Raw genomic sequence first — 24,138 nt, forward strand, 5'->3', positions numbered from 1 at the left:
TGGGTAAGGGTTAGACGGCGACTGGAATGCCCCGGTCCTCAGTTCCCGGTTCCTGGAATCTGGTATCCCAATCGTTCCCTCTTACGCGACGTCGCGCACTCTTTTCAAGCAGTCCGAAAGTAGTTGTAATGGCCTTGCTCAAGTGTTGCTGAGCACGTTTGGTGTTCCGTGGTGGACAAAGGTCAGCAAGCCCCCAAAACGCCTCCTGGCTAAATAACATTAGCTTGGGGGGTGCAGTTCTCCGCTCGCGCTATTCCACGTCGTGTGTTGCTCGTGTTTGCGCTACGGCGTCCGAAGCTGCACGGTGCCTGACCTCGTAGCCAGAGCGGACCTAGCGGAGAGCATGCTTTTTCTGTCAATACCGACATGTGCCTGGAGATTACCACCTGGCAGCAGGCTTCGGCGAGGCAAGCCACAAAGAGACTAGCATATCACATATTGGCTCACAGACTTTACCGCGGTACGAACCTAAACGGTGAGATTTTGGATAGCCGTAGAAGTGGCTGCTCGTGAAAATCTGCTCAGCAGTAAGTCGGATGAAAGCAGTCAGCTGTCTCCTGTCCGATAGGTGCGGGTGCAAAGAGGTGTCTTGCGGTTGGCGGATGCCCGGATAGTAGTGTACAGCTGGCGTGGTGGTGGCGTACATGCCGCATTGAACCGTCCCGTGGCAAAGATGAGAGGGCGGCACGGCTGGCTCCTGCCTTATCCACTCCCAACACGACCCGTGAACGCTTGCTTGGCAAGTGAATTCTTGTGTCTTACTCCAAACGCTGCAAAGTGGAGACCGCGAATCGCTGCAAGAGTGAGGCACAGCAACCCAGCTCATCGGAAGCGATGCATCCACCCGCAGAGCCCTCGGAGAAAAAGAACAAAGATGTCTTCCATGCTTCCACCGATGTTGCGCTACGTCGAAATTGCCATGCAGCCACACCAGCTCCCAGATGGATACCGCTATCAGCTACCATGCTATACTTTTGCCACGGCGCGCCTCGCGTCAATAGACTAGTCTCTACCCCACAAACTTCGAGGTTACTGTCCACTAAAAATTTGACCGAACTGTCCGTTCCGCGTCGCTAGGGTGCTATAGGCCCCGTCGGACAAGTACTGACAACACGTCCGTTTGTCGTTCGCGGCCTGGAACGAATATGGTAAACCTACTCGGGAGTACATTAATTGCAGTGGCTCCCTGCAACTCAGTCAGTGAGCCACTCTCTCGGTACTAGCTATTCACCATCGTCCGGCATCTTCCGCAGACCGGCGAACAGGGAGCATGAAGTTTACGATAGCTGCTTCGACAAGCGCCTTTGCAGCCTGCGTGTTGGCAAGCGGTTTCGAGCCTGACGACTTCAATGTCACCAAAGCCTTGGTAGACAACGGGTTCGATGTCACTGGTATTCCTGGTCTGGCAGATCTGGCGGAGCGATCTTCATCCAGTGCTTGTTCGATAGCTGTATGTTGATACAAATCTCTGCATAGTGCTCAAGATCGATACTGATAAGGCGTATAGTGCGGAGCCCTAAGGTTTTCCTTTGGTAACGGTACTGTGCTCTCAGAAGGAAGTGCAGGATACGACATTTTCACCGGCGATTATTGGGCGGCTCAGCAAGCCGTTGTCAACCCGTTTTGTGTGTTCAAGCCTAGTAGTGCCTCGCAAGTCTCAACTGTCGTGCTCTTGTCCCGACTTACGCAATGTCCTTTTGCTGTGAAAGGAGGTGGACACGCTGCCTTTGCTGGTGGATCTAGCATTGAGGGAGGCATTACCATTGCCCTCGAAAAACTCACCGAGAAGACCCTATCTGCAGACAAGAAGATCGCCTCTGTTGGCTCAGGAAATCGTTGGGCTGACGTGTACCCATGGATTGAGCAGTATGGCCTTGAAGTCATTGGTGGTCGTGTACGTTGCTTTCCTTCCCTATTTCTCCACACTTCCCTACTACACGGCTCTGCTAATAGTACACAGATCTCATCCGTCGGTGTGTCTGGACTGACTCTAGGAGGGGGTATCTCACATTACGCAAACGCCTATGGGTGGGCCTGCGACAACATCGATTCCTTCGAGGTTGTGACAGCCTCGGGCATCGTTGTGCACGCGAGTGCTACCCAGTTTCCAGACCTCTATTGGGCTCTTCGAGGGGGTGGCAACAACTTTGGCATTGTCACCAAGTTCAACATGAGAACTTTTGTTCAAGGTGAAATGTGGGGTGGGCAGCGCGCCCATACTGAGGATCAGTGGGACAAAGTGTACGAAGCATACTACAACTATGCTGTCAACGCAGAGAAGGACACGAAACAAGCTCAGATCGTCTCTTTTGCACTCCAGGCTGGTATGAAGATTGCGGCCGAGGATCTAGAGTACTCAGAGCCTACGCCATGGCCAGCAGTCTTCGACGACTGGAAAGCCATCCCAGCGATCATCGACCAAACCGCCATTGCGAACATGTCAACCTTGGCCAACCAACTTGGTGCTGGGGCACCCGATGGTGTCCAAGAGACTTATTGGGACCGCACTTTCAAGGTGGATCGGGACATCTTCAAGGCGTTCATCGACATCTTCTTTGAGATGGTGCCGGCGATTGAAGACGCTGCGGGCATCTTGCCCGTTCTCTCATTCCAGGCAATCACCGTTCCTGCCATGAAAATGATGCAACAGAACGGCGGTAACGCGCTCGGTCTCGATCCCAGCGATGGTCCAATCTTCATCTGTAATCTGGCTATCCTCTGGACCGACGTCGTGGATAATGCCCGGATCATGTCTTTCAGCAACAGCCTGTACGAGCGGCTTGTCGAAGAAGCGGCGAAGAAGGATCTCAATCACGACTACATCTATATGAACTACGCGTCGCCGTATCAAGATGTCATCGCTAGTTATGGAGCTGCCAACAAGCAAAAGTTGAAGAGCATCTCTGGCGAGTACGACCCAACGGGAGTCTTCCAGGTGCTCCAGCCAGGGTATTTCAAGCTCGAGGGAGCACCTTACGGAGCATTTCCTGCATAGTGGAACTGTAGACAGTTATCAATAGATGTACCACTAGTGTAATATGTAAATTGATAGTTGCTCGACAACGCGTTGCCCTTGCACATGTCGCGCTCGTGAGCTCTTTCCCCATCAGTCGAATTGAGGTGGATTTTGGCACCGACCGTCTCGAAGGGGTAGGCTCAACCAATTTGAACCAAAACAGTGCGACAGTATGCGCGCCATCGATGTCGTGTTCCGCCGATTAGCGCAAATTGCAAGGATCAGATGTCGAGTGAATGTCGAAGCTTCAGGTACTTGACGTCTGCGTGAGAACGCCAAGGCGCGCTAGTCCAAGCGTTTGCTGTAGCTGCCTCCAGTACTTTCCTGACGGCTTGCGACCTTCCATCATCAACCACACCCGTCACTGTCACCCTCGACTTGTCACAGCTGCAAGTTTAAACCGTTTACCTCCATACACGATACCCAACTAGACGACAAACATGTCTCGCGGCGGCGGCACCACGCTCTACGTCACCGGCTTCGGCCACGGCACACGCGCTCGCGACCTTGCCTACGAGTTCGAACGGTATGTCTTCCAACGCCTCGCCCCAATCCGATCGCAATCGCATTGTCGTCTCGCATCGTAGCCCTCGATTCCACAGCCTTTGTACACTTTACGCGCCTCGGCTGTCGCGATCGCTGTTGCGCGGCGCAGCTTCCTCCTTCCCACAACACCCGTGCGCGTCGACGACGATCTGCACCTTCCGCCCTTCTTCCACACGCCCCTTCCAAACAAACGATCTGACAATCCTCAAGCTATGGCCGACTCGTCCGTTGCGACATCCCAGCGCCCCGTTCGGCTTCTTCTAGACTGTGAGTTGGCCCTCCCCGGTAGCAAACGACCCAGGCTCTAACAGGCCAGCAGCTTCGCCTTCGTCGAATACGAGTCTCGCCGTGACGCCGACGACGCGTACCACGAGATGCACAACAAGCGCATCGGCCGCGATGACTTGTTGAAGATCGAGGTATGTCCGAACCGCACAATGACGTGGGTCTGTCTAACCAGCTATAGTGGGCCCGTACGCCTCCTTCGGCATCATGGCGGTTTGACTCCGGCCGTGACCGTCCCCGTGGTGAGCGCTCTGAGCGTGGCGGCGACCGTGGCGACCGTTCCGACCGTGGTGGTGACCGCGCAGACCGAGGCGTTCGCTCTCCTCGCCGTCGCAGCACCTCTCCTCGTCGCGAGCGCGGAGCTTCTCCTCGCAAGGACGACCGCCGCGAGCGCGACTACGACCGCCGTGACCGCGACCGGTCAAGGAGCCCCATTGACGGCGACCGTGAGATGAAGGATGTCCGTGATCGCGAGGACGACCGTGGCGACCGTGACCGTGGCGATCGCGATGAGAGGCGCGAGCGTGAGCGCGAGGCTGACCCGGTCGGCGAAGTCCGCAAGAGTGAGGCAACCGACCCCTTCTACGACGAACTACTCTGATCACAAATACAGTCGACTCCCCTCCCCCTCCCGCTCACGAAGACCTGGACGTGGCTGAGTAGAGCCGAGTTGCATTGCCTCTAGCAAGCAACTTCCGGATCGCTGTCACTGTCTGCCCAAGGCTAGTATTGACACGAGTGCTCAAATTGGTTCAAGCACGGTGTTTTGTTGCGAGGAAAATGGTTTCTGGGATTTTGTTACTTTCATAAGTGGAGGCTAGATTTACTTCTATGTCCTGCCACGACATTAATGCATTCAGCAGTCGAAAAGCTCGATTCGGATCTTCTTTGCGAACGGTTACGGCGACTTCCATTCGATTCGGACTTCTCGCCTTGTTTCGGTCGATCGGTCGATATCGATGCGGTTCGAGTTCCTTGCCTGTACACTATTCGGTCGGTCCGTAGCACCTCGAAGTCTTCCAACCTCACTTTCTCCCTTCGATCCCCGTTCCGATATCACGTTCACGCTACTCCCCCGACGCCCTCCCCCCGATGCGAAATATCCGATTTTCAAGGTTTGTATACTTTGCGCTAGTAGATAGACTTGTTCTGCCGTGCCTGTGACTTTGTATGTATACGGTAGCTTGTGAAATACAACTTCTTGACAACTGAATCCCTCAGCGTGTAGTCTGTTATCAAGCTGTGTACCTGATGTCGTGGCTGATCTCTTGTGTGCACTGAATTGCTCGTGCATGGTATGGCCTGCGTAGGGCTGAATCAATGACGGCAGCAGCCATCGATTGCGGAGAGGAAGCGGCCCAAGCTCGGACATTTTCCCGCAGGAACATCAATTGGACTTCCCAATGCAACTTGTTGGTCGTCGTCGCAACGCCCATCCAATCGATCTTGCGACCAATTGAACCGGCAATGCGGCTCCAGAATGTCTCGCAGAAGACGTTGAAGACCGTTGCCGCGCGCCCCGCGCTTGCATCCCACACGCCATCCCCATTGCATCCGCATCGGCCACTCCTCGCATCATCACAACGTCTACTCCTCCGTTCCACGGCACAATGCGCCGTTCGCTACCAGTCCTCGTACCCTGAGCGGATAGCCATCCTCGGCGGTGGTATAGCGGGGTTGGCAAGCGCCCACTTCATCGCTAAGGAGTTCCCACAGACTAAAGTGGTGGTGTTTGAGGCGGGGAAGGACACGGGTGGCTGGATCAAGAGTCGCAGAGTCGACGTTGTGGATGCAGAGGGAAAGAAGGGGAATGTGCTGTTCGAATTGGGCCCGAGGACGTTGAGGAACGCAACTGTCACTGCAGGACTGGTAAGTCGAACATGTCTAAACCATGGTGGCATTGCTAATGGAGTGTGTGTAGGTACAAGAACTCGGTCTTGTTGACGACATCACATATACGAGGCGCAGCGAACCCGGCGCAAAGAACCGCTTCATCTACTATCCTGACCAGCTCAACCGCCTTCCCGCCCCGCCACCCACCTTCGCAGACTTCTTTACATTATGGCGGACTGGCATATTGAAGGGTATATTTGGTGCGATCACAGAACCATTGAGGCCAAAGCGGCCGGACTCCCTGACGGATGAGACAATTGGCTCGTGGCTCGCACGAAGGGTGGATAAGAGGATAGCGGACAATCTTGTCTCAGCGGTATTCCACGGCATATATGCCGGTGATATCAACCAGCTGAGCGCTAAGACGTTATTTGGCCCGGCTTGGGAGTTGGAGGCGCGATTCGGCAGTGCTATTGGAGGCTGGTTCCGCATGCAAAATGAGTACGGACAATCGCAGCCGGTTGCCTTCGTCCACCCACATGATCGGGAAGTAGCGAAAGCTATGAACGAGGAGATTGATCTGGAACTCGACTTTGCGAAGAACCTGAAGGATTCCGCTATGTTCTCTTTCAGAAACGGATTGCAGCAGATGGTTCGAGCATTGGTGGATGCTGTGGAGGCGAAAGGTAACATTGAGATCAGAACAGAGTCGCCCATTCAGACTTTCAAGCCTCTCAATGAGAACGGGAAGCTGGGTGTCGAGGTTGTCTCTGGGGTACGTTCATCGTCTTCAATTAGAACCGCAAGTACTGACAGTATACAGACTGAAGGCTCAACGTCAACTGAATCATTCGATCTTGCCATCTCCACCCTCAAGAACGACGAGATTACACCCTTCGCCACAGTAATGACAGTAAACCTCTACTTCCCCAACCCAAACCTTCTCCCTCATGAGGGTTTCGGCTACCTCATCCCACAAGGAATTCCATTCGAGCAAAACCCCGAGCGCGCTCTTGGCGTAATCTGGGACTCCTCCGCTGTCAAAGGTCAAGACACAGCCAGCGGCACAAAACTCACAGTCATGATGGGCGGCCACTGGTGGGACGGCTGGAAGGGTTTCCCCACGGAAGAAGAAGGTCTGGAAATGGCGAGGAGCGTTATCAAGCGACACCTTAACATTACCGACGAGCCCACCGCCCACATCGCAAACCTCTCCCGCGACTGCATTCCTCAATACACAATCGGCTACGATGAACGCCTCAAGCAATTCGCGCAAGGCATGTCCAACGAGTTCAAGGGCCGGTTACGCGTTGTAGGCGCGCAGTTCAATGGCGTTAGCGTAAACGATATCATCGCCGCGTCTTGGCAGGTGGCGAGGAGTTTGAGGGGAGAGGGCTGGAAGGGACGTAGTTGTGGTCTGGACAGGATCATGGACGAGAGGGAATGGGTGATTGTGCCTGCTAAAGAGATGGCGTATGTCAAGAAAGAAGTACGTGTTGGAGACTCTGGCATGGGTCGCAGAGGTGATGGTGGGGTGTAAAGCTTTTGGAAGACCGATGGCGCGTATACAGGGTTGCTGAATAGTGCGACCAAAGGGCAAAAGCATAGAAATGTATAACATCGACCCATTAGCCGTCACACGTCTCAGAAGTGGTGCCTCTCCAACTATGGCGGTCGCGCACAGCGATCAAACACCTGCCGTAGATGTTCTAAAACTCCTGCAATTGACACAACGGAACCTGGGCCCTGGAGCTGATCTTCTCTGTCGCACGATCGTTCCGATGTCTTCTTCTGAGCTCTACCCCGCTCCTGCAAGATTGCGGCGTGGTTGAACTCCAACACGTTCACCCTCGCCACAAGGTTTTCTCGAATCATCCGAACGGCTCAACGAAGAAAGAACGCGCCCGGAACTAAGACTGGGACTTGCTATCGTTTTACGCCAAACGTCGTGTACACGAAACGGTACTTTTCAGCAAGAATTTACCGCTGTGCGCTTGCCCCTGCACTTCCAACACGTCGATTTGTCGCTCTGGCTTCATGAGCGCCATGTCTCGTTGTACTCCATGCAGCGAATTTGCCGATTTCGATGAGGTGCCGCCGGCGCCTCAACTTGAACGAAAATGGTCTTCAAGAGCAGAAATGATTACATCGGCTCGCGCTGGCTGTGATCTCTGCACGCTTTGTTGGCAGCATGTTGCTTGGGTGACACTGGACCAGTATTTGGACGAACCAATACGGCTTCATCGGTGCTACGATGAACTTCACCCTGACACTGGGCCTATAGCATTCGAGCTAATGACGGGCGAGGAATATTTCGTAATAATCGGCGACTTCGAATCACCCACCAGCCGTTCCTCTGCTCTGGTAGATGAAGATGCGATACTACAAGCCCAAAGACTCCTCACAAAATGCCTTTCATCTCATGGCGACTGTAGCAGGATAGATTACGATGATCTGGGCAGAATCAGCGAGGGGACTTGCGACGATGCTGTCCGATCCAACATACGGCAATCTCTACCGCGGCGGCTATTAGATCTCTCTCGATGCCCTGATATCCTCGTGGTCGATGTAGAGAGTTGGATCATCGACGGAACTGCATCATTAGCTGAGCTCTCACAATACTGCACATTAAGTTATCGCTGGGGATCCACAGCCCATGATTGCACCTTGAGAGCATCTTTCGCGCGCCAAATTAGTATAGATATGGAAAGTATGCCGCAAACCTTCAGAGACGGGATACGTATAACACGGGGGCTCGGTATCCGATTTCTGTGGATCGACGCACTGTGTATTGTCCAGCCTGGTGCCAGCGGCGATGATATGGACTGGAACCTGGAGGGCCCTCGCATGGGTACGACATATCATAACGCCATATGCACTATCGCCGCCACTTACGCCGATAGTGCAGAGGATGGCTTCCTTTCGAAAATGGACAGTGAGCGAATACGCGCCGCTCCATGCAAAGTTATTCAGCACATCGGCAGTGGAGAAACACGTGTCCGCTTTTTGAAGCCAGTACACGTCAAGTTCGACCGGGCAGTCACGGATTCGGCTTTGAACAAGCGCGGATGGGTTACCCAGGAGCGGCTCCTCTCACGACGCATACTTCACTTTACGTTGCAGGGCGTGATCTGGGAATGTCGTAGTACCATAGCGCACGGTCATACCGCCGTATCACAAGTACGCGATCTTGATGCCTCGGGATATATCCGGAGCTCAGCATTTGGCAAGGATCAGCGGCGAGATGACTGGATGAACTTCGTCGAATCATACTCCGAGGCTGAGTTCACTCATTCAGAAGATCGGTTAGTCGCTCTATCGTCCCTGGCGCGACTCGTTCATCGTAACCTCGATAGTGATGATATGTACTGCGCGGGCTTATGGAGGAATCGCTTACTAGAAGAGCTGTTGTAGGTGAAGTCCCGCCCATCAACCGCGGAAACGCCGGATCGTGTGAAAATAGCCCCTACTTGGAGCTGGGCTTCTGTTCATGGAAAGATATGGTGCAGAGGCATTGGGATCAATAAGGTATTGGTTCAGGTATTGGACGTACATCTGAAACCTGCGCAAAGCAATAACCCCTATGGCAATATCCAATCGGGATGGATTAAGTTGCTCGCTCAGGTCATTACTATTCTTGTTGGAACAGAAAATGTGCGAGAAAGAAAATTGCCTCCCCTCGATATCGAATATGAGGGAAGCAAATGGTACAAAAGAACGGTGAGTTGGGACGAGTGGCAAGGGAGTACGACGGAAGAGAAGGAGTACGACATCATCCCTTTCGAAATCGGCGACTATCAAGGACATTCCGCGCTCATTGTTGAGCAAGTACATGCAACAGCTACAAAGGACGGTCATGTTCCTACGTACCGCAGGATTGGTCTGTTACAAGATAAGCGCATCCTGTATAATGACGCTGTGGGTACTGATGAGCCGAGATACAACTACGGAAAACCCAGGCTGGACAGGCAGACGATATTTCTAGTGTAGGGTCAGACAAAGAGTGTTCTCCCTGCGCATGGCAAGACTTGACAGACGTTATTCTACTCTTGGCGGCAAACTTCCCTCTAGATTCTGCACTGAGAGGTATACAGTATCTACTTGGCGAGAAAGCATAAGAACAGATCATAGCAGACTTGTCAGCGGATTTGAGCGAGTATTCTCAATCAGATCACCGGGATTGGGAAACAGAACTAGTACTGAACTGTTACATGAATGGGAACAATATGATATTATAACAACCTTAGGACAATTTGGCTTACAGAAAAGACATCTACAGTGGGCATTATTCTTGGAATGTCATGTCGTGAGTGACATTAATGATCTACGAGACGATGACGCTGCTTTCACTCAAGCGAATCGGTGCTGCGTAAGATAGTCGATCTGCACTACACGCAGGTCGCCGTCTTTATAGTTTTAGAATGAAATGTGTCTCCGGGTCCGCAAGGATCAATAAGGCGTGCAGGGCTTTATCTAAGAGAGCCTGTAAAAGTAGACATATGCATTTGCCCGCTCTCCAACACGGATGGACATGTCCCGAGCGCGTTCGATATGATCTACATCGATGTGTTGATAGAGTTTGAGCTAATGCATTTCTCGATATGTAATCACTCGTGGAATGCACCAGACTGCCTATCGGATCGGGTCGACCCGAACGAGAACACAATAAGACCGGCATGGCATTCCAAGATACGGACGACAGGTCTCTGTAAAGACTGTGGTCTCACCGGTCGTAGACGTGATTTCTTTCTTGCCCGACTGACTTCCGGGTGATCCCGTCGAGATGAGGCCAAGACGTTACTGTAACTCTCCATTCCGGCGGAGAGGGCAGATCATGCACGACAGAAAGTTGCCAGTGGCACACGTTGCTGCGCCAAGGTGATCTACCCATCTTGGCGCGCCATTTCCGCGCTGTTGTACCACTCGAAGCATGTATCATGGAAGGTCAGGAGGTGTCCGAGATGCTGGCGTGTGTGAGCTTGTCCAGCCTCGACGAAACCTTGATGGTAACAAGCACAGAGTCTTGTTAGCGGAAGCTTCTCTGCATCCTAGTACGTGGTCAACGAGGCTGGTACCTGGGAGACTGTAGAATGTTGGGTCTTAGGCACTGATCTAGTCGAGGCAATGCATGCAGTGCAAAGATAGTGGACGTCTTGCAGGCCATCGGAGTGTCACTATATGTAGATGAATTGTTGAGAACTTGGAGCGGTGTCCACATTGCCCACCGCTGGGTTCGTTAGTCTCGTGCATGTGGTTGTGTTGTGCTGCCTGCCAAGTGGCGGACGTTTCCTCCTGTTGTCAAGGATTCTGTGAACGGCAATGGCGACGGGAAGTGAATCCCGCCCGACGCACATATCGTCAATTTCGTGTAGATTGGCTGTCCGAATGATGAGCGGCACATGAACGAGTGCCAAGCGCGGAAAGCAATCCCTCCATGGTGCCAAGAGGTAGGCAATAAAAGCAAGTCGTCAAGAGTATTGCCAAGACTGGTGATCCGGCGGCGTGGAGGTAGTGGAACGCAAAGCAACGGCGGCCTCAGGGGATGTTTGTTTGGTACAGTGATCCGCGCAGCTCGGTCCGTTGTACGGAGAATTAATGAAATGCGATCGACAACGCATCGAGCGCTGTCACTTTGTGTGTACAGCATAGAGAGTTTGTCCGGTCAAGAGTGAGTGCTGGGTCGTGACTTCCTTCCGGATTTGCTTACCCCACAAAACGCACGAGCCGCACGTACATGGAGAAATAACGCATTCCGCTGCAAGACGTGTTGAACGCTCTGCGGTCGGAAGAAGAAACAACGACTACTGCAGGTGCAAGTGGGTGATAGTGGAGAAACAACGGGATAGGAAACCAGTCGCTTGACTCCAAGTCTCAGGGGGACTCACCGCCAGAGTTGCGCGACGACGTCAGAGCACGTATGTATTGGCCAGGTTGCATCTGTCAGCTGTGCAAGTGAATGAGGCGAAGAGAGCCCGCTGCGTGGGAGAGCAGGCCAACTTGTCCAATGGCCGTCGTTGACGCGAATCTTTTGCAAAGCAAAACCAAGCTGGCTCGCCGGACGTTTGGAGTGCGGTAGACGCATGTGTGCAACGCGATCAGGGTGCACATGGTCGCGATCGGGAGCCGTCTCAGCATGAGTCCCTGGCCAGAGCACTGCAGATGCTTGCAGATTGCATGAGGTGATACGAACCCCGCATCCAGTCTGGAGAGCACTGTGGTCGGATGGGCTCAGCGACAACGGGACAGCGTATGCAAGTAATTAAGCAACCTCGAGACCTTGATGTCGTACTATACAGCCTGTGCCGGGGAGCAGAGCGCGATGGTTCAGCTGGCGTTCCAACAGGCAATAGAGATGGCGGGGAAATGGCGTTGCAGCGGCTGGTGACCCCCACGATGTTCGCCTGTCGCGTTCGGCGGCAAAGGGCCGCCTAAGCTTTGGATTGACAGCGCCCTGAGCTGGGATCGAAGGGCAGCATCACGCTGGACTGTCGTCAGTTGACGTCCAGAGCTGCACGAGCAGCACATCCGCAGCAGGAGCGAATATCGGTTCGGCGGACGCAGGACGTAGGGGCGCTCACGGCGTACGGACGACGGCATGCTGTCCTGGAAGCACATTGATGACTGCAGCAGCTCAGACCACGTCCAAAGGCAGCTGCGGCATTTTCTCTCTCCAAACAGGCCAGACAAGGGAGACGAGGCCAGCATGATGCTCTCGTCTCTCCAGGGCTGTCGTGTGCATGGCGGAGGGTGAGAGGATGCGCTGCTGAATTCAGGCTGGCCGCCGCCATTGGAGGGGTGTCCAATGGTTCTGTTAGTAACGACGTAGGTGCATCTGGCGGAAGGGCGGGTTGGTGCTAGAGGGGAGCCTCGTTTGGCCATGGTGGAGATGAAAGGGAAGGCCGTAAGCGGACAAGCCGGGCGGTCAAGCTTTGCAGACATCGATCATCGACGCACATCATCCATCACACGGCGTGCTGTGTGGGCGCAAGGTCCGGGTCCTGGGGGAGAGTGCACGGTGGACGAGAGTTACTGGGCGGCCTTCGCAAGACGTGCATCCGGGCTGCAGGTGGCCTTTGGCGCTGTGGGGGTCGCGCAGGGGACTGGGCCGGGGGTGTTTTGGCGTCAAATCAAGAGAGTTTAGTCTCTCTGCGACTTCTGGAGCCCACATATCATCGCGCGAGGCCCCGGGCGCCGCTTCTCCTACATTCTGGGACGATTGCCGCTTTGCGTGCAGTTGGACTGATTGATACTCCAACGTCACGAGAGCAAGGCGGATAGGATAGGGACGTCATCTCCCTGCCGCTGCCCGCCTGCATCTGGACCCTCGCCATCCACCCCTCGGCCGCTGCAAACTTCACTCGCGTGTCGTCGGTGCCATTCCGACGCAACTTAACTTTTCTTCCCCAGTCACCCTTCTTACGTTGTGTATATGGCTCTGTCACAATTGCAACATTTCTACCACACCCCGCTCCTGCTGCCCACCCTACACCTGCACTCGTGCAGTACGCTTGAAGGCTCGTATAACTGTCCGAGCCCCCTCCAGCGTCCGTAGCGACAAGCCCCAGCACCTCGCCGTATTCGCGTATTGGCGACTTTCACCCTCACCAGCGCTCGGTCGTTAGCCAGCCAATCGGAGCACAGCAGCGCCCCATCACCATGCCGATGGTCGCTGAACAGACACGGCAACTGTCAATTTCCTTCGATGAGCGAACCCTCTCCGACCGACTTCGGCACCGCGATTCACGCCCGCTCGACCACCGCTTTGCTATTGAAGAGGAGGATGAGAGTACTGGCACTGCAAGCGAGCCCGCCGAGCCTCTTACACCCACCAGCCATACCAGCGAGGGCACGCCCTTCTCACATCCTTTCCGTGACGATGAGTCCGTAGACGACGTATTCGCAACCCCACGCCCTGTCACGAGCGACATGCCCAACAAGTCACCGCTGCAAGAGGCGCCGCAAGATATCGAGAGCCAACAAGATGTCCAGCCGCCTCAACAGGTCGAGCGCCAGTCACCACCGGAGAAGCGCGGTCTGGGAAAGCGCGTGGGGTCCCTGATCCGCGGCAAACTGCACAGAGGACATTCGAGCAAGGATGGAACCAATCAGTCCGACACTTCAAACATCTCGACGCCGAACAGATCGCCAAAAGCAAAGGCCGAGACCAACACATACATTGTCAAGACTGGTGTAGATGGGCCCGCTGAGGTAGCAACTCCGGCAGTCGACATTCCTAAGCAAAGCAGAAGACTGAGCTCCTTCTCTCTGACGCGACGCTCTGACAAATCCTCCCGCGCGAACTCCCCACCCTTGTCTGGATCACCTATGAGCAGGCCATCGACGGACAGACGACCAGGGATTGGCACCAAACCCGCTTCTTCCACGGGCCTCGCAAGCATGAGCCGACCGCGGCCTGGTATCACCTGGGCGGGTAGTGGGAGCGTTAACTCTTCTAAGAAAGTCGGCTTTTCACGCCGACGGTCCGCAAGCACAGAGCAGGTTCCCCGCATCAACGAGAGTGCAGAGAAGCCTACCGCTGGCATGCTGGCTACCTTTTCCAAGCCAGCTGTCCAAGGTGTGGGTATGAAGGCACGGCGACTTAGTGTGAACCTACCGGACGACTTCATCATCGACTGGTGTGAGCTAGATAAAGAGTTCAAGAGTTCGAGTTTAATGCCTGGAAAGAGAGGAAAGATTCTAGGTAAAGGCGCAACATCTGAAGTTCGGATCATGGCGCGAAGAGGAGGCATCACACGGGAAGAAGACCTGGTAGCTGTCAAAGAGTTTAGAGAACGCGACAAGGACGAGACTGAGGAGGACTACGTACTGAAGATTAAGTCCGAGTACAGCATCGCGAAGAGTCTGCATCATCCGAACATCGTCGAAACAGTACGCTTATGTACGAACCGCGGCCGCTGGAACCACGTTATGGAGTTTTGTACATATGGGGAGATCTATTCATTAGTAGAACGCAAGTTGTTCGCTGGCGGCGCGGAAGGGTTTTACAGTCGGGATGATCGGTTGTGCTTCTTCAAGCAATTACTGCGCGGCGTGAGCTACTTGCACAGCCATGGTATTGCTCATCGAGACATCAAGTTGGAAAACTTGCTTCTTAGCAAAGAGGGTCATCTCAAGATCTCGGACTTTGGCGTGGCGGAAGTGTTCACTGGTGAGCATCCTGGTCTTCGCGCGTCTGGCGGTGAGTGTGGAAAGAACATGGGCGACATCCGATTATCCGAGCCTGGGATCTGCGGCAGTCTTCCCTACATCGCTCCGGAAGTCCTTGCAAAGGATCACAGCTACGACCCACGTCCGCTGGATATCTGGTCAACCGCCATCGTCTACCTAACCATGACCTTTGGTGGTTGCCCATGGCAAGCTGCGAAGCCCGAGTTCGAGTACTACGCCAGGTTTAAGAAGGGTTGGGACTCTTGGTTGGAACGCCATCCAGACGGTGACATCTTTGATGGTGTCGATGGCCACCCTAAGTGTGGCAAGCTGTTCAGTCTCATCGAGCCCCCATCCATCAAACGCCTAATGCTAAAGATGCTTCATCCGATACCCTCGAAACGCATAACCATCGGCGAGGTTCTAAAGACAAGTTGCATCAAGAATATTGGCTGCTGCTGTCCGGAGACGTACGACGACCCCAAAATCATGTTTGACGCTTCCAAGTCCTCGAGTGCTAGGACTGCCGCCCCGAAGAAGTTTTTGCATCATCACATTCCGCCCAAGCCGGAGAACAAGGTTGGCAAGGCATTCACACATAGGTTCGACATGGGCGAACGATAATCACGACTGTACATTTTGACGACCATTGTTTTCACGATTACTGCATTACGGCGCTTGAAGGTCGAGCATAGCGGGTCAAAAGGCGGTTTTTGTCCCGTTCCCAATCTGGAGGCATTATTGTATCTTGTTTTACTAGCACGTCAGTTCCGTCGGCATTCTGCGAATGCCACTTCAAACGACACATATACCACATCGACGTCTTGTCTCGTCCCACCTTCCCTTTCCGTCTCTCGCTACTTTCCCTGTCCAACACACGTGTATGCGCGTCCCATGCGATTGGCAGCCCTGCAGAAAGTGCAAACGCGGCAATTGCCTTGACGCGCGGAGATCACCAAGCAGCAGCTCCACTTCGTCTCGGAGGAATTATGATTGCGCAACTCGCGAGCTAGCGAATAGCTTACGCTGATCTTCCGCTGTTATCGGAAAACTGTATCTGCCTGACGTATCTCCAGAATTTCGTCATTCCAACCTCGCTGAGATGGGTTATCGAATCCCGCTCTTACGATGCATGCCGACGGCAGCAAGCAAGTTTGTAATGACCCGCTTGCCCGACGTGGCGCCGAGATACTTGGTCCGCTATGAATAGTGGTCCACAAGCTTGGCGACGAAGGAATGTAAGCGCGCAGAAATGAGCTGGGTCTGCGTTTACGAACTGAAGGGTAGTATGGAGAATGCCGGGTACTGCGCCCGCTATGTTGCGCATGCACGATACTGCAAGTCATCAAAAACCGGGAGAGAAGGATCAAATCGTGGCGCAAACCAGTCCAACACGAACTCTAACACAAAGCGAGGCAACCATCTCAACAAACACGTGGGGAGTATGATACGCCCACAACATACGATCGAGCTTGAATCAGACAAAGCATTGGCGCAGCGTACTAGTGAGCGGCGCTGGGCGGTTTCCACACATGCTTCTCGAATGCGGGGCATGTGTGAAGTCATCGCACAGCACCCTGTCAAACAACCGCCGAGTGTCTTTTAAGCCGCTGATGGAGTGGTACCGAGATAATGTCGTGTCCTCGTCAGCATTTTCGTCTGACAAAAAGGCAAGCGATAGACATGTCTCATACTGGTTAGAGTACTTCGGCTTTGGGGCTCGTGTGGGAATAGCGGGGTAACGCCTCGCTGTAGGTGTGTTGTCTTCCGCAGCTCAGCTCGATGTTGTCACACGACTATGGGCTGAGTAATGAGTGTGTGAGAGGTGGAGCAGGTGATTTGTTCTTGACGATTTTGATGAGGCTGAAGTGCGAAAGGTGGCTGCATGGGAATTGGAAACAAGCATGTCTTGTTGTATTCTTGCCGACTTTCCGCACCCTCGTACATGGGATTGTCAACTAAACTAGACGCGCTCCCTTCGCATCACATTTGCAGTCAAGCTTGATTAGTACTTTCAACTTTGTGGATGGTAGAAAGCCTCATCCATCAGGCTGAATCGCCAACGTACACTCAACGCAGACGTTCCAACCTGATCAGCAAACCAACCCATTCCTCACCTACTCCCCCCCTCTAACCCTCAACTCCCTACCCAGCCACCACACAACCCCCTTCTCAAGACCCTTCTGCTCCCATGACCATTCACCGATATCCACCTCCACACTTCCCCACATGCTGCAATGCACACCCACCCCTGTCTCATCACCCTTGCAAAAAACGCGGTGTGATGACTTATGCTGCATCGCAGAAGACGCTCTTTTCTGTTTTTGCCTGTTCTCATGCATTAAGACTTATGCTTAGCATGGCTTGTCACGCACAAGACGACGCAAGGCGAATGCTTAGCCTGTGACATGTCTGAGGGGAGGGGGTGAGACGTGTGGTGTGTGGAAGGCGTGGGGGTGGGTAAAGGGTTCATTGGTGACGGAGGGGAGGGCCGGGTGAGCGTGCATTGGAGGAGAGTATGGTAAATGTCGCACGCTATACTGATGTGCTGTCGATATAGGTCGATTTGCTCAGTGTGGGGATTTGATTTAATGGGCGAGGGAGTTAGTACATGCGGACTGCTTGGGTTCTCTGAATATCGTACTGTATCATCGATGAGTCTATACCAATGATCTTCACAAAATCTATCCTTTTCTTTACATCGCATTGTCTCTTTCCTTCACAAATCTGTAGCAACTTACATCCACCACCCATGACTTGCTCACCACATCTCCCAAACCCCCTCCGGCAGCACCGTCCTCATAATCCTCCAATGACTGACCGCACCATCCTCGTGAAACTTCTCTAGCTCACCCACATCAGCATTGCCCATGACCCTGCCTCCGTCTTCCTTCCTCACAAAATCGTAGTTGACTTCCAACTTCTCTTGCGGCTGCAAAAAGTTCCTCCTCGCAATACTGCCCAAGTAATCCTTCTGAACGGTATCGCGGAAGTTTACAGCCGCCTTGCCCAAACCATGGTCGTTCTTGACGCAGAAAATGACCATGTTGATGAAGTCAGCTTCACCTTCTTTGTGTTCTGCCTGAGGCGGAGAATCGCGGAAGAGGCGGCAGGCGGGGAAAATGGCGTGTATTGTGTTCAGCACCAGCCTTGTTGAACCCAAGGTGAGGTCTCCGGCGTAGTTGATTGCGACAAAACCTTCTGGTTTCAACAGGTCGTAGAGGCCTTGCATGAATTCTGTGGTGAACAGGTACACCGGCTCGGCGCCGCCAGTAAAGACGTCGTGGATGATGTAGTCGAAACTGCCGGGTGCTGAGACGGACTTTTGTGCTACGTAGGCCGTCGCGTCGTCGATGACGGCTGTGTGGTTGGGGTCTAGCGCGAAGTACTTCGTTGCGTAGTAGTGGACTACGGGGTCGAGTTCGACAATCGTCGTGTTGATGCCGTGCGCGATCATGGCGTTTGGCGCCGTGCCGATACCAAGACCGATCACCAAGGCGGACTTTTCGCTGTCGTCTACGATAGGCAGAGTGTCGACTGGGGGTTCCATGAGACGGACGGCTTCGAGGAGTACGAATACGGCGAAGATGGATTCGCGTTGGCGTTGGCCTTTAGCATAGGCTTGTGGTGTTACGAGCCACTCGCCGCCAAGGAGGGAGTGGTCGCATCGAAGAAGACGGAAGGCATTGTCGGCGTGGTTCTCGATGACAGACACATATCCAGTGACGGACTCATGACGAGCGAGAAGCGTGTAGTTCTGCGTAGCCTGCAACGTAGAGTTTGCCAACTGTAGACCGTGAGTAGAAGGATGATGAGGGTTCGTCCAGAGCGTGTGGAGGATTGCCGGGAACGCGAGGAGGATGACACGGGATGGGCTGAAGAAAGCAGATGCCGATGCAAGCAGCATCTGCATGCCCACACGTGTGAAGTAGACGGATGTACCGATGAAGCCGGGGATGAGAGCGCTGCTGATCTTGGCTACAGTCGAGACGGTGAAGTAGGACGCAGTGGGGATGGCGATTTCCTTCAATGGCGAGGGATTGATTCCGGTAACGTCGATGCATTCCAGTAGATCGGCGGCAGCAAAAACCGATAAAAAGAGCAAGGGGAAATAGGTGAGGGACTCGATGAGCAGAGGTCCGTATTCTACCCCAATCTTTCCGCTGTAGGGAAATAGCAGGAACTGGATGACGGGTGTCCAGTAAGCAACTACAGCAATGTACTGTGCCACATTCGCAGATACATAGCTCTTCAATGCCCGTCGCGTTAAGAGTGCTGCGACAGCTGTGATAGTCATCGTCCGTTGATGGTGCAGCGATGCTGGGATCGATCCATAGATAGGAGACAGATTCAGTTGTGAGACTGGCGACGCGAAACCTGCGACAAGCAGGAGTGCTGCTGCTCTACCAACATTCAGAAGAATCGTTGATACTGGAGCATTTTGCGCCTGGGTTTCCGCCTCTTTCGCTGCCTTTGGCTTCTTCGGTGTCTTTTGTTTCGGCGACATGATGTAGAATTCCCGTTCTATCTCTTTCTAACGAACCAGATCCAAATGCTCTTGAATAATCCGACGCTACAGCTTTCGCGGAAAAGAAAGATGGCAAGGTGTGTGAAGGGTGGAAAAGACCAGATATCGCGTAAACGGTCCAAGGAATCCCAAGTTCTTCAAGCACTCTATACGGACCGTGTATCCGCGATAGTGTAGTCGGCCCGCGAACAACGATACAGAGCAGCAAGCAAAGTGCAAAAGAAGGGTATAAGGCAGGAAAAGAAAAGGAAGAGACGTTGAAATTAAAAACCAAGAAGGCCAGCTGTTCCTGGCTGAATGGGATGATGCACGGGTGAAACGGGCGATCATTAAGGTGGAGTTCGTTTCGACTGGGCGCGTTTCGCACTAGAGTGTGGCGCCCAGCACGGCGTGTGGCGTCATTACCAAGCATTGCTATTGACCATCACTTCTACCATAGCGACTGCAGTGAGAGGGTTTCTGGAGTTCGATTCCCCTTAGCATGCCATACATGACCGAATCACCCGGAATGGCGCCAGGTCTCGCCCTACGACCAGCGAACGCGCCCGAAGCAGCCAAGGACCCCGCGACCCCCAACGGCCATGTCAACGGCGACGCATCAGCCCCCACAACTGAAGACGTGGAAATGGACGATGAAATAGACGAATCTCTACTTCGCGACCAACTCCGTCAGCAACAAGACGAACGCGCGCAACGACTCCAGGCCAAGAACCGGCGCAAGCGCTACCTCGAAGTGCATCCCGAATACTTCTCCGACTCGTCCCTCGAACTCGCCGATCCACTCCTCTATGACCGCCTCATACGCCGCTTCCAAACCGCATCCGAGCGCGAAGCCGAAGGGCGCAAGAAGGGCTTCTCGGGCCAGATGGCTACCGATTTGTGGCGCGCCGAAGCCAAGAAAGACGCGCTTTCGCAACCCGACCCGAATTCGCTCTTTACATATAACCGTGGACCGCAGGGTCAGATCATGGAGGAGGAGAAGGACGATGTGCCCATGACGAAGGAGGAAGGGAGAGCGTGGTGGATCGACGAGATGACACAGCGCTTCCTGAGAGGCGGAGACGATGATTTCGAGTACGACAAGCTGGTCGACAAGAACCCTAAATACGACGACCCTGAGGCGGAACGAGATTTGGAGGACGCGTATTTCGAGAGCATGGAGAGCGACTTTGATTCAGATGGGGAGGGGAAGGAGAAGGTGTTGACGGGTGAGACGGGCATACAGGACTTTTGAGCACACGAGCGAAGCACGAGTAGCCAAGGAAGGAATCTACGGTCACATGCGATTGTCATCGATTTGGATATCTGAAGTCGCAGGCGAACGGGTACGTCGTTACACATTCCATCTGAAGTACGAGACTAACACCCTCCAGACTACAGGAAATACTTGAACGTAATCGCTCGATCCCCAAGCGCACCCAACTCCTTGGGAGTATACCCGTTATGCGCACCCTCGGCTACCTGTCGCTCCCTCTTCGCATTGATGCGCTTGTAGTTGAACACCAAGAACAGCAACGCTACGATACCCGCTACGATGAACCCGAGCTCAAGAGCATGGCCGAGAAGATAACGCGGCGCGTCTTCTGCGCGATAGAAGTTGGAGGCCATGGCTAGCGAAAGTCAGCAACAAGGACTGTGGCACATAAGGAATGGACAACTTACCACCCGCCAAATTACCCACGGCGATCTGGATAGCTTGCCCAGTAGCTCTCTTCGTACTTCCAGCCAGATTATTGCTCAGCCATGTGATATTTCCAGGGAACGCTGGGTACAGCGCACACGCCGCGATGAAGACACCCGCGTATACGAGCCCTGGCACGCTACCACCCGCGATACACATGATAAAGCCGACAGCCATGATGCACAGGCACACCAAGATGAACGGATAACGCTTTCCAACTCTATCGCTGAACCACGCGACAACAACAGCCAAGACGGATGCGGTGATATAAATGGGTACGGTGAGGAGTTGGGCCGTCGAAGAGCTGTATCCGAGTGCGCGGATAATGGATGGGAGGAAGAGGGATATGCCGTATAGCGGACATACGATACCTATTCATGTCAGACCGGCGCAACAAAAGAATTAGGAGATGACACATACCCCAATACACCAAGATGTTCGTCCAAATCTGCCAATCGAGGAACGCCGCTTTGACAAACTTCCACTGGAAGCTATCATCTTGCGCGACTCTAACACCACCATCAGCTTCCTCCTTGTAGTTCTGGTACTTCAAACGGTATACAACAAAGGCCCTTTCTTCCTCTGTGAGGAAAGTAGCGGTTTCAGGGAAGTCGTAGAGCGTGAAGTATGCAATGACTGCCACGATGACAGTCAATATCCCTTCTAGGATGAAGATCCAGCGCCAACCTGCGAGGTTTCCTACACCGTCCATGTGTGCGATGCCGAAGGCGAGCAGACCAGAGAAAGCGCCTGCGACCGAGGCAGCGGAGAAGAAGAGGGCTTGGCGGAATTGCGCTTCGTGGCGGGCGTACCACATTGTGATGTAGTATGCTACTCCTGGGAAGAGACTGTTCAGATGGTCTGTTAGCCTGACGCGCTCAAGTGATTGTAAGATATCCTCTCTCAGTGAGAAGACAGGGATTTGGGCAAACACGTACCCAGCTTCCGTAACACCCAAGAAGATTCTGGCAATCAGCAATCCTTCATAACTTTGCACTATGCCCATGAGCGTCATGACGATGCCCCATGCTACCATGATGGTTGGGAGCCAAATCGATGGCCGAAGCTTCTTCAGTAGGAGGTTGGAGGGTACTTCGAAGAAGGCGTAGGTGAAGAAGAAGACGGTCAGACACCTGTTCGTAATGTTAGATTACCATATAGACCAAGAAGGACGATAGAATTCTGAATAGCGTACCAATTGTACTGCGCACCCGTCATATTGAGATCTTCCGTCAACCCTTCAATCTTCGCGTTGCCGATATTTCCTCGATCCAAAAAGGAGAGTAGATACAACAGTGCTAACATGGGGATGAGGCGCAAGTCCATCTTCCGTAGAATCTTCTTCTCGTCGAGATGCGCAAAAGATGCCATTGTTACGCCTGGACTTGTAGCCAGCGCGTCGATGCGCGCCCGCTCCTCTGCCTTTGTTCTCCCATGGCCGAATGATGTGATGGATGCTTTACGTGCGGCGGGGATAGATGTGCTATCTGGCGAGTCGCTGGCATGCGAAAGCCGGTCTATGGTGGGCTTCTCGTCCATGGCGACGGTAGAGATGCCGGTATGCAAGACGTGTGAGTAGGCACGCTGGGAAGGAGAGCGATGCAAGCAACACCGCGCAATAAACGACCAAAGATATCCGATAGCTGAAAGTTAAAGACCAATTCCTCGCAACATAAAAGTCCGGGGCCCATCCCATACCACCTCCCAAAAGCCACGAGCCGCAGATCCCCGCCGTCGCGCGAGCGCGCTCACCTGCACGCCTGTCCAGCCGAACAAACCATCGTCTCCACCCCCATGGGGCGCCCGATCCACGATTACCGTGACTATCCAGCGACCGTCAACCAAAGTTTACTCCGCGGGTACATACCCCGACATGACACGCTCTTACTCGGTCATTGATAAAAGTCCGCCATTGACGCACGCCCAGCCCCAGCCCACCCCTCTTGTCTGCCTCCCGCACCACTTAGCATGCGTGACGGAAGCCTTCGACGTGCGTCAAGACTTTTGCTGGCCAGTCTTGTGCGAGAGAGGAGGGCTTTGCTGCGGAGGCGGGTGGATCTGGGGAAAGCTGGGGTAGGCGCGGAGGGAGTTGACGGTAGATTTTGCTTTGTTGGGGGTTAGGTGGGTGGAGGGTGAGGGAGGCGGGTTGCTGCATTGGGTAAGAGCCGAGGGGAGGCGGAATGGGTTCCGCTTAACGGCCAGTGAAGCTGCATCAGTGCACTGTCACTTTCACATTAGCAACGGTAGGCATGGAAGAGTCACCTCATAAGATAACACTCAAGACAATTCTGTTGCATCAGGCCTCGGGTGGTGCATGTACATAACATGCATACGCGGAAGCCATTTTGAGGGTGAAGGCGGGACAATTCTGGCAATAGTTCGTTGCTATAGAACTAACCAAGTCATTGACTATTAATTCTACAGAATAGAGAGTGGAGACCGGAATGTAAGAAAGTATGTAAGAGGGAGATAACGTAGTGATACCGGTAGCGACAGTGAGGATGAGAACATGTCTAGAAGGATGACTAGCCGTAAGGCGAGTGTACAAGGTGAATGAATGTAGTAAAGGTACAACATAAGAAAGTTGTCAACGAGAGTTTGAATAACATGCAAAATACAGGTACTCCTTCATCTAGAGGAAACGAAGAATTCATCCGAGATAGGGGTATGAGGAGCCTGGAGCCAGAGACAGAGAATGGACTGAGTGCCCACACTAGCCACCGTACACAATAGTGAGTCTAAGAAGGTTTTGGTGCACCACAAAGTGGGCATTGATCGAGCCAATTACCATTCCATGTGTCGATACAATCTCCATAAGGGTTAGGGCATAGCCACAAGTCGTCATAGCTGGCTGGAGGGACTACGGAGCTTCCGCACACAGACTGGTGAGTGGTATCGGAGGAGATGGTGTTGTCGAGCGTAGTGAGAGAAAGATTTATGGCTTCTGAAGTGTGTCCAATATAGTGCTCGTTTCCACCGTGGACGTGTCCTTCGTTGTGATCGGTTCGCAAAATTCTGATGCCCTCATCGTCTACCGACATGGCCTTGAACTTGTCCAGTCTGTGAGAAGATGCCATTGTG

The 24,138-nt window shown here is 53.5% G+C and overlaps 7 protein-coding genes across 7 annotated transcripts; 5 read left to right on the plus strand and 2 right to left on the minus strand.

The window, feature by feature from the left end:
* Window positions 1–1,270: 1,270 nt before the first annotated feature.
* On the plus strand, window positions 1,271–2,995 carry J4E93_004786 (uncharacterized protein; the record flags this gene model as incomplete). The annotated part of the gene is made up of 3 exons (XM_049342712.1): window positions 1,271–1,450; window positions 1,508–1,894; window positions 1,961–2,995. 3 exons carry the CDS (start codon window positions 1,271–1,273, stop codon window positions 2,993–2,995), a joined length of 1,602 nt encoding a protein of 533 aa, XP_049199712.1.
* Window positions 2,996–3,456: 461 nt separating this feature from the next.
* On the plus strand, window positions 3,457–4,448 carry J4E93_004787 (uncharacterized protein; the record flags this gene model as incomplete). Its single annotated transcript, XM_049342713.1, has 4 exons — window positions 3,457–3,542; window positions 3,773–3,829; window positions 3,882–3,981; window positions 4,029–4,448. 4 exons carry the CDS (start codon window positions 3,457–3,459, stop codon window positions 4,446–4,448), a joined length of 663 nt encoding a protein of 220 aa, XP_049199713.1.
* An 866-nt stretch (window positions 4,449–5,314) lies between these two features.
* Window positions 5,315–7,220, plus strand: J4E93_004788 (uncharacterized protein; the record flags this gene model as incomplete). The annotated part of the gene is made up of 3 exons (XM_049342714.1): window positions 5,315–5,716; window positions 5,769–6,455; window positions 6,504–7,220. The coding sequence occupies 3 exons, from the start codon at window positions 5,315–5,317 to the stop codon at window positions 7,218–7,220; spliced, it is 1,806 nt and encodes a 601-aa protein (XP_049199714.1).
* Window positions 7,221–13,336: 6,116 nt separating this feature from the next.
* J4E93_004789 (uncharacterized protein) lies at window positions 13,337–15,472 on the plus strand (the record flags this gene model as incomplete). Its single annotated transcript, XM_049342715.1, has 1 exon — window positions 13,337–15,472. The coding sequence occupies one exon, from the start codon at window positions 13,337–13,339 to the stop codon at window positions 15,470–15,472; it is 2,136 nt and encodes a 711-aa protein (XP_049199715.1).
* Window positions 15,473–17,609: 2,137 nt separating this feature from the next.
* On the minus strand, window positions 17,610–19,355 carry J4E93_004790 (uncharacterized protein; the record flags this gene model as incomplete). Its single annotated transcript, XM_049342716.1, has 1 exon — window positions 17,610–19,355. The coding sequence occupies one exon, from the start codon at window positions 19,353–19,355 to the stop codon at window positions 17,610–17,612; it is 1,746 nt and encodes a 581-aa protein (XP_049199716.1).
* A 511-nt stretch (window positions 19,356–19,866) lies between these two features.
* Window positions 19,867–20,610, plus strand: J4E93_004791 (uncharacterized protein; the record flags this gene model as incomplete). The annotated part of the gene is made up of 1 exon (XM_049342717.1): window positions 19,867–20,610. One exon carries the CDS (start codon window positions 19,867–19,869, stop codon window positions 20,608–20,610), a length of 744 nt encoding a protein of 247 aa, XP_049199717.1.
* A 140-nt stretch (window positions 20,611–20,750) lies between these two features.
* On the minus strand, window positions 20,751–22,596 carry J4E93_004792 (uncharacterized protein; the record flags this gene model as incomplete). The annotated part of the gene is made up of 5 exons (XM_049342718.1): window positions 20,751–20,986; window positions 21,039–21,428; window positions 21,478–21,905; window positions 21,996–22,190; window positions 22,253–22,596. The coding sequence occupies 5 exons, from the start codon at window positions 22,594–22,596 to the stop codon at window positions 20,751–20,753; spliced, it is 1,593 nt and encodes a 530-aa protein (XP_049199718.1).
* Window positions 22,597–24,138: the final 1,542 nt, after the last annotated feature.

The sequence above is a fragment of the Alternaria ventricosa genome (genome assembly GCF_023758065.1).
Source record: "Alternaria ventricosa strain BMP 2768 chromosome Unknown scaffold_7, whole genome shotgun sequence".
In the NCBI taxonomy this organism is placed as follows: domain Eukaryota; kingdom Fungi; phylum Ascomycota; class Dothideomycetes; order Pleosporales; family Pleosporaceae; genus Alternaria; species Alternaria ventricosa.